This window comes from Castor canadensis, chromosome 5 (assembly GCF_047511655.1).
Source record: "Castor canadensis chromosome 5, mCasCan1.hap1v2, whole genome shotgun sequence".
NCBI lineage: Eukaryota > Metazoa > Chordata > Mammalia > Rodentia > Castoridae > Castor > Castor canadensis.
In genome coordinates, this window is record NC_133390.1 from 113,074,963 (window position 1) to 113,090,264 (window position 15,302).

At 37.0% G+C, this 15,302-nt stretch overlaps 1 protein-coding gene and 1 pseudogene across 3 annotated transcripts in view; both read right to left on the reverse strand.

Annotated features, from left to right (window-relative positions):
* The window catches only part of LOC109690594 (vomeronasal type-2 receptor 1-like), a 46,672-nt gene extending 32,188 nt beyond the window's left edge, over positions 1–14,484 (reverse strand). The window contains exons 1-4 of one of the 3 annotated variants that reach the window (XM_074072396.1): positions 14,243–14,484; positions 8,698–8,989; positions 6,767–7,639; positions 3,593–3,823 (exon numbers count right to left, since the gene is read on the reverse strand). In XM_074072396.1, the coding sequence (XP_073928497.1) occupies positions 3,593–3,823; positions 6,767–7,639; positions 8,698–8,989; positions 14,243–14,484 (1,638 nt within the window). Of the gene's footprint in view, positions 1–3,592; positions 3,824–6,766; positions 7,640–8,697; positions 9,006–14,242 lie in introns of all 3 variants that reach the window. The other 2 variants (XM_074072398.1, XM_074072397.1) reach the window with 2 other exon arrangements.
* On the reverse strand, positions 9,831–10,578 carry LOC109690592 (large ribosomal subunit protein uL30-like; annotated as a pseudogene).
* Positions 14,485–15,302: the final 818 nt, after the last annotated feature.

Genomic DNA, 15,302 nt, shown 5'->3' on the forward strand with positions numbered 1-15,302 from the left:
TATATCAGACCTCTCAGTAGAAAACCTAAAAGTCAGGAAAACATACAATGAAAGTAAATAGTTGCCAACCAAGATTACTGTATCCATCAAAGTTACCCTTTAAAATTGATGGAGAAGTAAAGATAAGCATAAAGTAAAGCAATTCAAGACCACTAAGCCAGCACTGCAGAAGTAGACTTCACATCAAAATTAATCACAAGAGATAAGAAAGACACTGTATATTAATAAATGGAATAACCCATCAAGAAGGCATAACAATTGTAAATTTATATGCACCAAACATGAGGACAAACAATTTGATTTAAAAATCACTATGATATTTAGGGACACATAGGTTCAGATACAATAATACTGAGTGACTTCAATTACCCAATGTCACTCATAAAATGAAATGAAGAATTGATTCTTTGAAAAGATAAGCGAAACTGACAAACCCTTAACCAAACTATCTAAAACCAAGAGAGAAAAGACTCAAATTAATAAAATTAGAGATAAGAAGGGATTTTACAAAGATATCAATGAAATTCAGAGGATTATAAGGATTTTATTTGAAAACTTGTAGCCCAGTAAACCTCAATAAGTCTAGAAGAAATGGCCTTGTAGATACAAATGACCTATCAACCCAGAAGCAGGGGCGGGGGGAGGTGCCCAAACAATGTATACACATGTGAGTAAATGCAAAAACAATAAAATTTTTTTAACTGACTTATCAAAACTTAACCAAGAGGACATAAACAACCTAAACAGATGTATAACAAGCAGTGAGATTGAAGCAGTAATAAATAAAAGCTCAGGACTAAATGCATTTACTGCTGAAATCTACCAGACCTATAAAGAAGAACTAAAACCAATAGTCCCCAAATTACTCCATAGAAAGGGAAGGAATGCTGCCAAACACATTGTAGGAAGTCAGCATTACCTCAATATCAAAATAGGATAGGGACATGACAAAAAAGAAAGATAACTGTAGACCAATTTCCTTGGTGAACATTAATATTCAAAAATATTAATAAATAATAATAAATAAATATAAATAATTCAAAAATTCTGAATAAAATACTGTAAACCAAAAAACAACATGCCATGATTAAGTGTGATTCATTCTAGGGATAGAAGCATGGTTCAACATGTGCATATAAGCATAAGTAGACAGCACATAAACAGAATCAAGGACCAAAAAAATCCCAGGATTATCTCAATAGATGCAGAAAAATCTTTGACAATATGCAACATCTGATCATGATAAAATCTTAAAATAAGTAGGAATAGAACAAATGTACCTCTACAAAACAAAGGCTATACACAACAAACCTATAGCCAACATCGTACTAAACAGAAGAAAACTGAAAGCATTTCTTCTAAAACCAGGAATGAAATGAGGATGTTCACACTCTAAACTTATTCAATACAATGTTTAACTACCTAGCAAAAGCAGTAAAACAAGAGAAAAAGTAAAGGGATATAGGTAAGAAGGGAAGAAGTCAAATTATCCCTAATTGCATATAATATGATCTTATACTTAAAAGACCCTAAAAACTCCACCGGAAAACTCTTACATATGATAAGCATTTTCAGCAAAATAAACAGGATACAAAATAATACAAAAATCTCCATACCAATAATGAACATTCTGAGAAAAAAAATCAGAAAAACAAACCTATTCACAATAGTCTGAATAAAATAAAATAATACAAAATACCTAGGCATAAACTTACCTAAGGAAGTGAAAGACTCCTACAATGAAAATGATAACATGATGAAAAAAGAAATTAAAGAAGACACTGGATGATGAAAAAACCTCTGTATTTATCAAAGCAAACTTAATAATAAAATGGCAATATTACCTAAGATGGTCTATAGACTCAATACAATCCTCATCAAAATCACAATGACATTCTTCACAGAAATGGAAAAAAAATCAATCCTAAAATTCATATGGAATCACAAAAGACCCTCAACAACCAAAGCAATCCTGAGCAAAAGGAGCAATGCTGGAGGTATCACAATATCTAACTTCAAATTATACTACAGAGCCACGGTAACAAAAACAACATGGTACTGGCACAAAAACATATACATAGACCAATGGAATAGAAAAAAAGATAAAGAAATAAGCCCATGCAGCTATAGTCATCAAGTTGTTGACAAATATGCCAAAAACACATGTTGGAAAAAAGAGAGTCTCTTCAATAAATGGTGCTAAGAAAACTAGAAATCCAATGAAGAAAAGTGAAACTAGCTCTCTATCTCCAGTGGGTACAAAACCAATTCAAAATGGGTAAGACCTTCATATAAGACCTCAAATTTTGAAACTACTATGAGAAAACACTTCAAAATATAGGCACAGGTAACAATTTCTAAACAGGGCTCCAACAGCTCAGGAAATAAGAGCACGAATTTTAAAAATAAGATGGCATCAAATTTAAAAGATTCTGTACAGCAAAGGAAAGATTATCAGAGTGAAGAAATAAGTCAAAGAATGGGAGAAAAATCTTTGCCAGCTATTCATTCATCTGACAAGGAATTAGTATCCAGTATATATAAAGTGTTCAAAAAAATTAAACACCAAGAGAACAAATAATATCATTAATAAATGGGCACATGATCTAAACAGACAGCTCTCAAAAGGAAAAGAACAAATAGTCAATAAGTACATAAAGAAGTGTTCAACATTCTTAGCCATAAAAAAATGCAAATCAAAATGACATTGAGGTCCCAAAATCTCACCCATGTCAGAATTGGCAATCATCAAGAAAACACACAATAAATGCTAGTGAGGATGTGGGGGGAAAAAAACCCTCGCATACTGCTGGTTGGAATGTAAATTAGTGCAGCCACTAGGGGAAATCAGTATGGAGGATCTTCAGAAAATTTAAAATAGAAATACCACATGATCTTGAGATATCACTCTTTGTCATACACCCAAAGGAATGTAAGTCAGCACACAATAGAAATAAAACATATTCGTGTTTATTGCAACACTATTCACAATAGCCAAGTTGTGGTGCCAGCCTAGGTGCCCAACAAATGATAAGTGAGTAAAGGAAATGTGGTACTTATAAACACAATGGAGTATTGTTTCCATAAAGAAAAATAAAATTGTGTCTTTTGCAGATAAAAGGATGGAACTGGAGATCATTAAAAGAAGTGGAATAAGCCAGACTCAGAAAGACAAGTATCATGTTTTCTTTCATATGCAGAATAAAGATCTTCAAATAAAAGACATGAGCATAAAAGGGGGACTGCTGGCCAGAAGGAGAGTGGAAGGAGGAAGCCAGGAGGAGGAGAACAGGGGAAAGAGAGCATGGGGGTGAATATGATTCAAGTTCATTGCATATGTTATGAACATGCCATAATAAAACCTATTTTAATAAAAATTTTAAGGTGAAAAGAGGAAGGAAAGATAAGAAAGAATAATAAAGGGTGTGAATATAACCAAAGTACATTATATGCATTTTGGAAATGTCATAATGAAACCCCTCACTTTACATAATGAACATATATATGCTAATAAAAAAGAAAAAGAAAAAATATAGTACTGAGGAAAAAGGTTAAAAAACCAGAAAAAAAATCAGATGTCACAAGTACTAACCCTTGATGATTCCGTGTTCCAAAATATCGCTGACTTCTTCGTGAAAATGAGTTCAAATTTAGATGCTCTGAATTTATATTCTCCAACCTTCACAAAGGCAATTTCTCCATTATCATCTAATTGCCAATTTAGAAGATCGTAGTATCCTTGTTTCAAATCTCCATTTTCATCAAGCTCCATTTTCTCTCCATCATGTGTAGTAAACTTAACTGTCTTTAGATAGAAAGAGAGCTAGAAATCAAGTGGAATGAATAGGAGAGAAAAGCAATTTGTAAAAATTCAGTTGTCTATAAAACAGAGCTTTATTAAGAAAATAATTTCAAACTCATATCTAATTCACAGAATTGCATTTTTCCCCTTTCTCTGACTTTGCTGTTAGAATAACAGCTTCTAGCTGCATATGTCAACTCAAACTTGAAAAGTGGTTTGCCAAATTGAGAAGTGCTTCATGTAAAATGCACAGTGGATTAAAAAGACCAAGTTCAAAGAAAAACAATGCTAACTAACAAATTAATTTCATGTTATGATTTTACAATTATAATTAATATAATCACATATATGTAACCAAAGTATAACATAATTATAACCAAAGTGGCTCTCAATAATTTTGGAATAATACTCATAGAAGAGAAGTAAATACGCATTCATCATATATAGAGATATACAGATATCTACATATCACATTTCCAATAGTGGGAGTGTTAGAGGAGAATAGGGGAGGAGGGAAAGAAGAATAAAGTGAATAATATTGAAATGCATTGCATCTGTTCAGGAACAAGACAGTGGAAAACACTGAAAACTGCTGAACAGTAATGGGGGGAAATGGTAAGGAAGAATAACACAGAGGGTTAGACTGATTCAAGTACAATATCTTTTCAGGGAAAATACCAAGTCAAAACCTACTAAACCATGAACAGACATTTAAACGAGGAAGGACAGGAACATAGAACGGGTCACGGAAGGGGAGCGCACTAGCATGAGGAGTAGGGTAAATGGAGAGGGCAAAGCAGGGTGAATACGGTTGATGTATTTTCTACGCATGTATCGATAAGGAAGATGAAACTTACAGAAGTCATTTTAAGAAGAGGGTAGGGGAAGAGGGGATGAACCAAACCAGGGTACAATGTATGTATATATGGAAGTGTCACAACAAAACCCCTGGTACAACTACTATAAAATAATAAAAACATTTTAAAAAGAGAAATAAACATGTATGAGTCCATATTGACATAAACAAATCACTAGATAAAATTCTAGCTAATAAATGTAGAAGGAGTGAGTTAAACAGAAAATCATCATGTGGTATCTATACACAATGGAATTTTATGCAGCCATGAAGAAGAACGAAATGTTATCATTCGCTGGTAAATGGATGGAATTGGAGAACATCATTCTGAGTGAGGTTAGCCTGGCCCAAAAGACCAAAAATCGTATGTTCTCCCTCATATGTGGACATTAGATCAAGGGCAAACACAACAAGGGGATTGGACTATGAGCACATGATAAAAGCGAGAGCACACAAGGGAGGGGTGAGGATAGGTAAGACACCTAAAAAACTAGCTAGCATTTGTTGCCCTTAACGCAGAGAAACTAAAGCAGATACCTTAAAGCAACTGAGGCCAATAGGAAAAGGGGAACAGGTACTAGAGAAAAGGTTAGATCAAAAAGAATTAACCTAGAAGGTAACACCCACGCACAGGAAATCAATGTGAGTCAATGCCCTGTATAGCTATCCTTATCTCAACCAGCAAAAACCCTTGTTCCTTCCTATTATTGCTTATACTCTCTCTACAACAAAATTAGAAATAAGGGCAAAATAGTTTCTGCTGGGTATTGAGGGGGGGGAGAGGGAGGGGGCGGAGTGGGTGGTAAGGGAGGGGGTGGGGGCAGGGGGGAGAAATGAACCAAGCCTTGTATGCACATATGAATAATAAAAGAAAAATGAAAAAAAAAAACAAAAAAAAGAAAATCATCATATTTCCAAGGCATGGTAGTAGGTTTTAAGACAAGAATAATTATCAATGAGTGATAAAAATGGTTAGTAAAAGTATAATGAAACAGGCAGGGCATTTTCAGACCCCCAAATATTATCCTACAAGATAATTATGAATTCCAAAGGGAAACATAGAACTTCACCATGGAAAAACTGGTGACATCACTGTAATTATGGGAAGATTTTATTTTTAGAGGATGTTAAATTGGAATATTGTAGATATAGATATATATAGATACAGATACAGGTATAGATGTAGATATAGATATAGATAACTCCTTTGGGGCTTACAGTGCCAGACCAGGAATGCTCATCCTGTGTCCTTTAGAGGAAAGAGGGAAGGTGCTCAAGGAAATAAGTAAAGAACCCTTCAGTTAAGTGTGCATCTTGGGGAGCCCACTTAGGCTGCAATGTCCCAGCAGGAGTTTTTCAACATCAGACTAGTGAGAGGGGATGCAGAAGTCAAGCTCCAAGATCGACCCCATAATCCTCACCTCCTGGCAATCATGCCCTCATATGGTCCCTCCCACACTTCAGAAAGATTACATCTTCCAGGGTCCCTTGGAGTTAGATGAGACCATGTGACTAAAAGTTGGTTGGTGGAATGTAAGGAGAGTTGCATGTAATTTCCAGGAACGATCATTAAGTGAAGGCGTTACAGGTCTTTGTCCTTATTCCTAACTGCTGGTTAAAACATGGACATGATGTTTGAAGCCAAAGTAACCATTCTAGGTTCTGTGGTGAAGCCCCATACTGTGGATGGCAAAGTTACAACATAGAAGAAACTTTGGCCCATAAACTACTCTTTCAGTCATAAAATGCTTACTTCTGAATTTCATTTATGTGAAGAAAAAAACTGTCTTGAGTAAGGCACTATTTTCAGGGGGGTTCATCACTCACAACAAACCTGATGATCATTCTGTTAAGAGATGGGAACCTCCTGGGGTACAATATATGTATATGTGAAAATGCCACAACAAAACCCCCCGTATAACTATCATATACAATTACAAACATTTTTTTAAAAAGAAAGAAATGGTAACTTAAAATGACACATAATCAAATCATTACTTTAGGTGTTTATGCAATGAAATAATCTACTATGTACAGAGGCAAAGGAGTAGTTTTAACAGCATGAATCCTTATAATTTTCAAACCATATCATGAGGTAAACAACTTACCTGCCAGGGTTCAAATGTAGGTATATATGCACATGAGTGGGCTGGAAGAAATGGCCCCTCTCCTTCTTCACATCTGGTCAGATGATCCAGGGCATGCACCAAGGCATACACAGCTTGTCTGACGTTATTGGTAATTCTTAGCTGAGACACATCCAGATAGGTATTGTTAAGATCTTCCAGCTTCTCCTCTCCAGTGCACATCTGATCAGACATGGCACTCAATCTGTCTTCTTTACCAGTCATATTCACCCTGTGGTCAATGTTGTATGGAACACTGCTATTGGGCCAAGTGCAGTTAAAAGCAGTTTGCCAGAATTCAATGGTCAGAACATCATTTGGATCCTTGCTAGGGTGGACATCATAAAGGAATTCTTTTAGTCCTGGTATATCATGTCTTGGTATTGCAAATCCAATACTTCCACCAAAATATGGGAAATACTCAGGCTTTGCAATGAGGGCGGAAGTAATCCATGCTTCACTAGCTATCCATGTTCTGTCAGTAATGTTATGATAAACCATTTCCATCACAAAAGGACTGAGGTCAAGGTCAGATGCAAAGAGCACAATGACTTTGGCAGTGGAGCTCTTAACAGCATTAACAGCTTTTTGCATTTTCTCATTGGAATAGACTTTGGGAATGATTTCAGAGAATGCAATGCAAAGGTTGGCATTTTCCAATTTTTCCTTAAAAACTTTTACTCCATATTTTCCATAATCATCGTCAGCTGCAATTGTGCCTACCCAGACCCAACCAAAGTGTTGGATAAGTTTCACCATGGCCTGGGACTGTTTGGTATCGCTGGCAGTTGTACGAAAATAAGATGGAAACTGGTATTTGTCGCTAAGAACTGAGCAGGTAGAAGCATACCCCATCTACAATTGAAATATTCATGCAGTTACTAGAAAGCAATAGCCAAGTCTTGAATGGCACAATTTCAGAATGTATTTAGTAAGAAGGAGGGAATGTAACACTTCTTCCTTTATTCTCCCATCATTCCTTAGGCAAAAGAACTTTCTACTCCTCTCTCTACTCACTGGATGGGGACTGTGAGAGGAATATTATATTCCTTCCTGCCAACACTTTTCCTACCCCACCTCATGTTGTTTAGGAGGGGTAATAATTAAGGTGAGAACATTCAGTGCACTGCTTTTCAAAGACAGGTTCACAGCACTGACAGGAAGGTCATCAACCCTCTCCATGTGCTCCCTCAGACAAGGTAACTTCCCTCAGTCAAGCCATCCAGCCTCCTCATCAGATCCAATACCTCATCCATACAGATGGTGGAGTGAGTGGACTCACAGCCCGAGGGTAGGCACAGTTCTCTCTCTCTCTCTCTCTTTCTCATCCTCTCTCTCTCCCTCCCTTATTCCCTCCCTCTCTCCCTCATCTTTCCCTGTCTCTTCCTCCTTCCCTCCTGCTCTCCTTCTCCATTTTTGTCCATCTTTCTCTCTTTTTGCTCTTTCCTTTTTTCCTCTGCCAGGATTTCTGAATACATAAATCTTAACTCAGCTTGAGAAAGGCTGTAGAAAGCACCACTTCAACCTCAGATAAAAGCGCAAGGCCTGGGGTTTGATTCCACCACCACCAAAAAAATAATCCAGAAATACTGTTTGATGATGCTCCCATTGTTTCAGTAACACAAAGATGCTTAATCGTCAATCACTAATCAGTTAGTAAGTCCTGATTACTAATATGTTACTAACCCATCCTTAGAAATAATTATAGAGCTTTATTTATATTTTCTTATCATCTATTCTCATGTTGAAATACACCACTCTCTCCAAATTTAAAATGACTTGTAGGGTTAGTATCCTCAATCCCATGTTGTGAAATTCCCAACCTCATTTCAGTATCATTATTGGCTGCAATTTCCAAACACAGAGTTTGCATTTCTTCACAAGTTAATACTTAGCACAGTATTCTCTGATACCTGAGGCATATAATACAGCCCTAGGACTTTTGAAGCAGCAATCGATAGGGCCGATCCACCTGATCCCACAATTCCTGCCAGATATGCTCCAGTACTGTTTCTCAAATTGGGCTTGTTTTCTTCCTGCCCTGTAAGGAACACCAATGACGACTCCATTACTTTGGAGATGGTGAAACAGGAATCGAAGATCTGATATCCCAGAGTGTGGTTGGGCAAAATATCCTTCCTCTCATTAATCTCCTTGATGGTGTGGATCATGGTTTTCATCCAGCGGAATCCCCGGAAGTTAAACCTGAAAAGGAAATCACCTTTGTTAGGCATTAGTCCTTGGGCAGGTCTTGGGAGGGAAAGGGAGCTTTTAGTTGGGGTGATAACAGCAGTTTGTTCAAACATCAACAGGCACCTCAATTGTCTCAGCATGTTGATTATTCAGCAATGATATTATAAACTTGAAAGCAAGAATCATGTTCATTGTTAGTTGGGTATCTCAGGAAGCAAAGTTTTGGATGCATTCTTGCCTTATATATGCTTTATATGCTATGATCTTTTCAAATTGCTGATTATCTCTTTTTCACAAAAATGTTGTTGTATTCATGAGTCTATTCACCAAACCAGGAACCCAATAGTCTGTCAATACATGTTTTCCTTCTTCATTAGACATCCTTGGTACCACACGATTCTCCTCTCTCTTTGTCTTGTTTTCTGAACATTTATTATAGCTATAAAAATTATGAAATGTTCTGATAGGAGTACATATGCAGTTCATTAAACTGTGTATACCATGACTTTAATTGCATAGTTTTTCCTGTGGTGATTTGATTGTTAATGTTGGGAAGTGTTTAACCGGTGGTGTCACCTTTTTTCTTTTCACAGATAACCATAAATGAGAGGTTTCAGCCACTAAAAAGGGAGAAATGTTTCTCTTGAAGTCTGTCACCACTTTTTTTTCAACTATGTCTCCATTAAACAAATAATGCTTCAATTCCCCTCTTTCTTCTTAGTTTTAAACAAACTTTAACTTATTTAAAACAAGTATCCCAAGATGACTTTCTCTCTCTCTCTTTTTTTTTTTGCAATTTGCTAGCAGTTAGTTTATTAACTGACCAGATTAGAGAAATACCATGGTAGACACCTCAGTTCATCCTTCTAAGAAGCCTGTTAATCTGGTCTTCCCTTTTTACGAAATGAGTTGTCTTTTTCTTCATACCACCTCATGGAGAAGATAATTTGAAGGACCACAGGAAATTATTTGCGTCCATGAAGCATTTTGCAACAGTACAGATCTCATGAATCAGATCCTCCTTGCAGATGATGTCAAATTTTCCAAGAGGTCAAGCAAAGACTTATCTGTCAAGGCAATTCACCTCTGACTGATTTTTCCATAACCACAATAGTAAATTAGTTTGTTTACTAACTTCAGATTTGGGTCCCCCCATGCAATATATGGTTCCATGATCCTCAGTATGTTAACTGAAGCCTTGCTGAGCTTAACAAAGGTGCCACTGAAGATCTGGCAAAGGGAAGAAGTTATAGCACCTTGCAGATCATTGGACTCAGACCATTGATACCCCTGGTACTGATGACAAATGCCAATTTGGGTTCTGCAGGTACACAGAAATTGCCAGCTTTTCTTGCCATCCTAGCCATGCGAATCTCAGTTCTGTACATCTGCTTCTATTCCTTGTGGTAGCGCTTGGCTTTTTCACAGATGAGCCTCTTCCTTGCCTTTCAAAGCATTTCTGACCAAACTTCTTTCCCAGGTGCTTTACCTTCCAGCTCTGCCAAGTTCCTTCGCTTTTTCTTAAAAAAAAGCACAGTGGGAACCTTTGTCCTAAGGGTTTTGGGCACAGTAGAAACCTTCTTTTTCTTCTCCCTCCATGGCTCCAGCCAGAAAAAAGGAAGTGAGCCCATGAGCACTACCCATGTGCTGGGCAGACTGACTTTTTCTCTTAATATCATGTATAGTTCAAGTTTTTTACCCCATGTCTTCTAGTTAATAAATATTTTTAATTAAATATCTGATACCAAATGGCTCTGTTGGCACATTAGAATTTTCCTCCATGTCTTCTTAATTGGGTTTTAGTTCAGTTTTTCATTTAGTATGCAATTATTTGGTTCCTTTGGTGCTAGATGTTATACATACAACAGTGAACAGAATTGGCACAGCACTATCAGGTAAAGAACAAAAAACTAGCCAGGCAATTACAGAATGCAATGATAAAACCAATGACAGGGAAGATGAAATACAAAGAAGGGCACCCAGCCCTGGAGCAATTAACAGTCATGCTGAGGACAAAGGATGACATATGACAGAGGAAGGAGACTACAGGCAGGGAACACCTTGTGTAAAGACATCACAGCAGGAGAACATCTTAACATGCAAGAAATGGAAAGAGTTATGTTTGAAGGAGACAGGGTGGGAGTGGGTGCTGCACAGTTGCAGAAGGTACCAGAACACAAAGCCTTAATCATCCTAAGATTCTCGGTTTACAAATTTACTATGTGGGCAATATAATTTCCAAAATAAATATTGCAATATTTCTTTAAAAGTAATATAACAATATATTTCAACAGCTGGAAATATAGTCACATGCTTTGAACCAGTAATTCCACTCTGAGAACTTAAAGAAATAGTTCTTCTCAAAGGAAGAAGCTATCCTGTCCTGTTCATGACAGAATTATTCTAATATTGAAAAACTGAAAGAAATTTACATGTGCAGTAATAGCACATTGAATGGAAATATTTTCCACCATTAAAAACTATAATTTGGGCACATGCTGAGGTTCATGCGTGTAGCTGGGAAGCTACTCGCAGCACTGGGTGGGAGGACACAGTTGGGGAGGACTGTGGTATGAGACCAGTCAGGGCAAAAGGTAAGTAAGGTCCCATTTCAATCAATAATCCAACATGGTGTCACACAACCTGTGATCTGAGTTACACAGATCATAGATAATAGGTAAAAAAATCACTGTTCTCAAGCAAAAACAAGAAACCCTACCTGAAAAATAACTAAAACAAAACAGAGCTGGGTGCATGGCTCAGGTGGTAGAACACAGGACTAGCAACCTCAGGTCCCTAAGTTCAAACCCCATTACTGCCCTCCCCAAAAAAAAGTGTAATTATAGGGAGAGGAGGATAAATGGAGAGGAGAAAGAAGGCTAACATGGTAAATGAACTTGTACATGTGAATAAAATTGAGCAATGAAATAATATAAATTGTATAGCAGTATGAACATAATATTAACTAAAGCAGGCAGTATGCAAAGTTGTTTCTATGATTACAGCCACACACGAACTATATGAACATTCGAATAAGGATTAACAGGAAACTTTAAGTTCTTAATAAGCACAGGATAATAACTGGCAGAATTTGGTATGGCTTTTCTTTCATTTATTTCATTATGGTATTTATATAGACCCTTTTTAGTACTCAAAAAAAATCTCTAAATCTTACCTTTGTGTGTATCAACCAAACACCAACCAATACTTCCTTCCTTATTCCTCTTCATTGACTTCCTTTATTCTGAGCAAAATTTCAAAATAATAGAAAGTCTTCCTATTCTATGTACTTTAACTGATGACTGGCTGAAAGTAGTATCTTATTACAATAGTGGATTTCAGAATGAAATTTCTCCAAATTAAATTTGCACTTCTGAACCAGTTATAGATAAAGATTAAAGATGCCAAAATGAAATTATTAGACTTGAGTACCAACTAGATGAGGCCTCCCATGACGACTCTCCCATTGGATAGATAAGTTGCATTATATGGAGGAATATTAAGAGGCTTGAAGAACACTGGGGTTGGGTACATAGAGGAGGAATTGTGGACTGTTATTGATGAAAATCATTCATACAGGTCAAATTCTGAAGAAATACATTTGAAAAATTTATAAAGCCAAATAGTATCCACTCATTTTCTAATTAATTGATTGGGCAAATCCCAAAATAACCCTGATAAAGGAATTAATTTTTAAATATGGTGTTCTATCTCTCATCACTGTTCAGCCATAGTGAATATGACAAGTTATTTTTACCGGGACAAAGAATTTATGCTTAAAATATGCACATTAGTTTTTCCGTCTCACTTTGCTTGGAAAATAACCTTCAGAAGTTCCAATGAAGAAAGAGGAACAAATTACATAACTCCGTTTATGAAAAATAGACTGCTACATTATGATACTCTCTACGTTTTCATTTTATGTTATTAAGGACTGAAGAAATGGAAAATTCTGTGATAAATAATGAACTGATTCTACAATAATGTTGCTTTAAGAGAAAGCCCTTCTCCACCTCCTTCCCTTTGCTTTACTCTAAGAATATAAAATAATTAGAAGGTCCACGAAAGAGATAAGTAAGAGCTTATTCAAATCCTTTCCTTTGGTCAAAAAAGAAAGTTGATTCCTCCATTTAAAGACATCTCAGATATGGAGCATGAAATATGATCAAAGGAATGGAGTTGTGATCAGTAAAGAGTTTCTTTTGTGGTGTGGGGATATAATCCAGAGCCTGGTGCATATTAGGCATCTATTCTACAACTTTGTCATGTCTCCAGTCCTCGGCAAAGATTTATTGGTGTAAGAAGCTTCTAAAATGTTTACAATATGCATTTACAATGACCATGCAGCATTGTGGAAGTGCTTCTATGTAAAGTACAATTCCAGTATAAATGTCTATTTTTGCTGTGGTCACAACTATTTAAAAGTTATAGATCCATTTGAAAAGGGGCCAATAAAGAATACAAAAAATGCAAAGAGTTACTTCATGATGGCAATAGAATACTGCATGATTTTTTCACTTTCTTTTCATTTGTGGCATTCTTTTAACATATAAAGAAATTGTGTGTGTGTGTGTGTGTGTGTGTGTGTGTGTGTGTGTGTGTGTGTTGCCCATCATCTATCTTAACTGATCTTTCCTTTCTGATGAATTACTAGCAAATTCAGATTGTAAATCATGGATTCCATTTCCTGACATGACACTTTGGGGTGAGAACAGTAGGTGCAGAGACTTCTGGCAGCTGAAGGAATCTTGCCATGAGCATTAGCTGAGAAATAAATCAGTGTTCTCATCCTGAACATTTTCACTGGAGGACCTTGAGACATTAACAATAGACAATAAAGCTGCAACACTAATCATCCTTCATCTGTGCTTCCAAACCTTATCGTGTACATGGACCAACAGGAGGTCTTGTCAAAACATGGAATCTGCTTCAGCATATCTGGGATGCAGCCCCTGATTCTGCCTGTGTAACTGGCTCTCAGGAGAGGCTGACACTGTGAGTCACAGACATCGCCTCTGGAAAAATGTCCTACACCATACAAGCCACCCTTTTCTGCATCTGAAATGTAGAAGTAGGAAAAGACCCACATGACACCAAGTTTATCTGTTTCCTAATCAACCCTAGAATGTCCACATTGGATAAACTGAGGCCTTGAAACATGGAGTCCCTATCCTGAATCAGGCTACAGTTTTGGACTCCCTATGCTCACCACTCCTCCCCCATCGCCTGCAATTGATGCAAAAGAAGACTTAAAAAGTGACTTACCCCTCACATTTGGCTGACACTGGCTCCAAAACAGACTCATTTACTGGGATGGTTCTGGAGTGAATAGGAAACAGTCCCCCAATAACAACGGAGTGGTTTTTGGCCTCTACATAGCCATTCAAATCAAACTTGCCCATCAATCTGCAGGTCACTTTCTCTTTCTTTTCTTTGCCTTCAGTGTCCAATATAGCCCATAAAAGTGCCAGAAATCCTAGAACCAAGTGTTTCTTTGTTCTGGCCATTGCAATAAGGTGAGTTTGAGAAAATGACTAGTGTTGAATTACATTTTAATGAGGCACCAAGATGGAGCATAACTCAGTGTGTGTGTGTGTCTGTCTGTCTGTGTGTGTGTCTGTGTATGTGTGTGTACACCTCATCCCAGTGGACTGGCCTGCTGCTACTTGTTACATAATTGTCATGTCTCAATCACTCACAGCACTTCACAACCACATGCGATTTATGCATTTGGACTAGAAGCTGAGTAATCCTTTTGAGAAGAGCCTCCTAAAGATCTTTTTTATGCTTAGTGATAATGTATAGTGATGTAACAGAGGGTTTTCAACTTAAGAGTCATTTTACTTTGTAGGAAACTGTCCCTTTATTGTTTGTAATCATCAGCTTCCTCATTCATTCTCATGTCAGTCACTCTGCAGGAGCTTCTCTTGCCCCGCAGGTGAGAAAAGGCATCCTACTTCCTCACAAAGTGCCAAAATAGGTCAGGCTGATGGAGTGGCTCAAATTGTAGAGTTCCTATCTAGCAAGTGTGAGGTCTTGAGTTCAATCCCCACTGCCACCATAAATAAATAAATAACAAAGTACCAAAAGAGGTGACATCAGGCCCAGCTTTTTCTTTAAGGGTATAGAAAAAGTTAAGTGTCAATCCATGAGATTTGGGTAGAAGATGTCATTATGAATCTATGTTCTGCCATTTTCATTAGCATAGTAGTAAGAAAGTCACTTTCTGTGCCTCAGTTTTCTGATCTGTAACTAGAATGATACCAAGCTACCTTAGGAAGTTCTGTAAAGCCAGTAAGAGTTCAATGAACGTTCTTCATGTGCA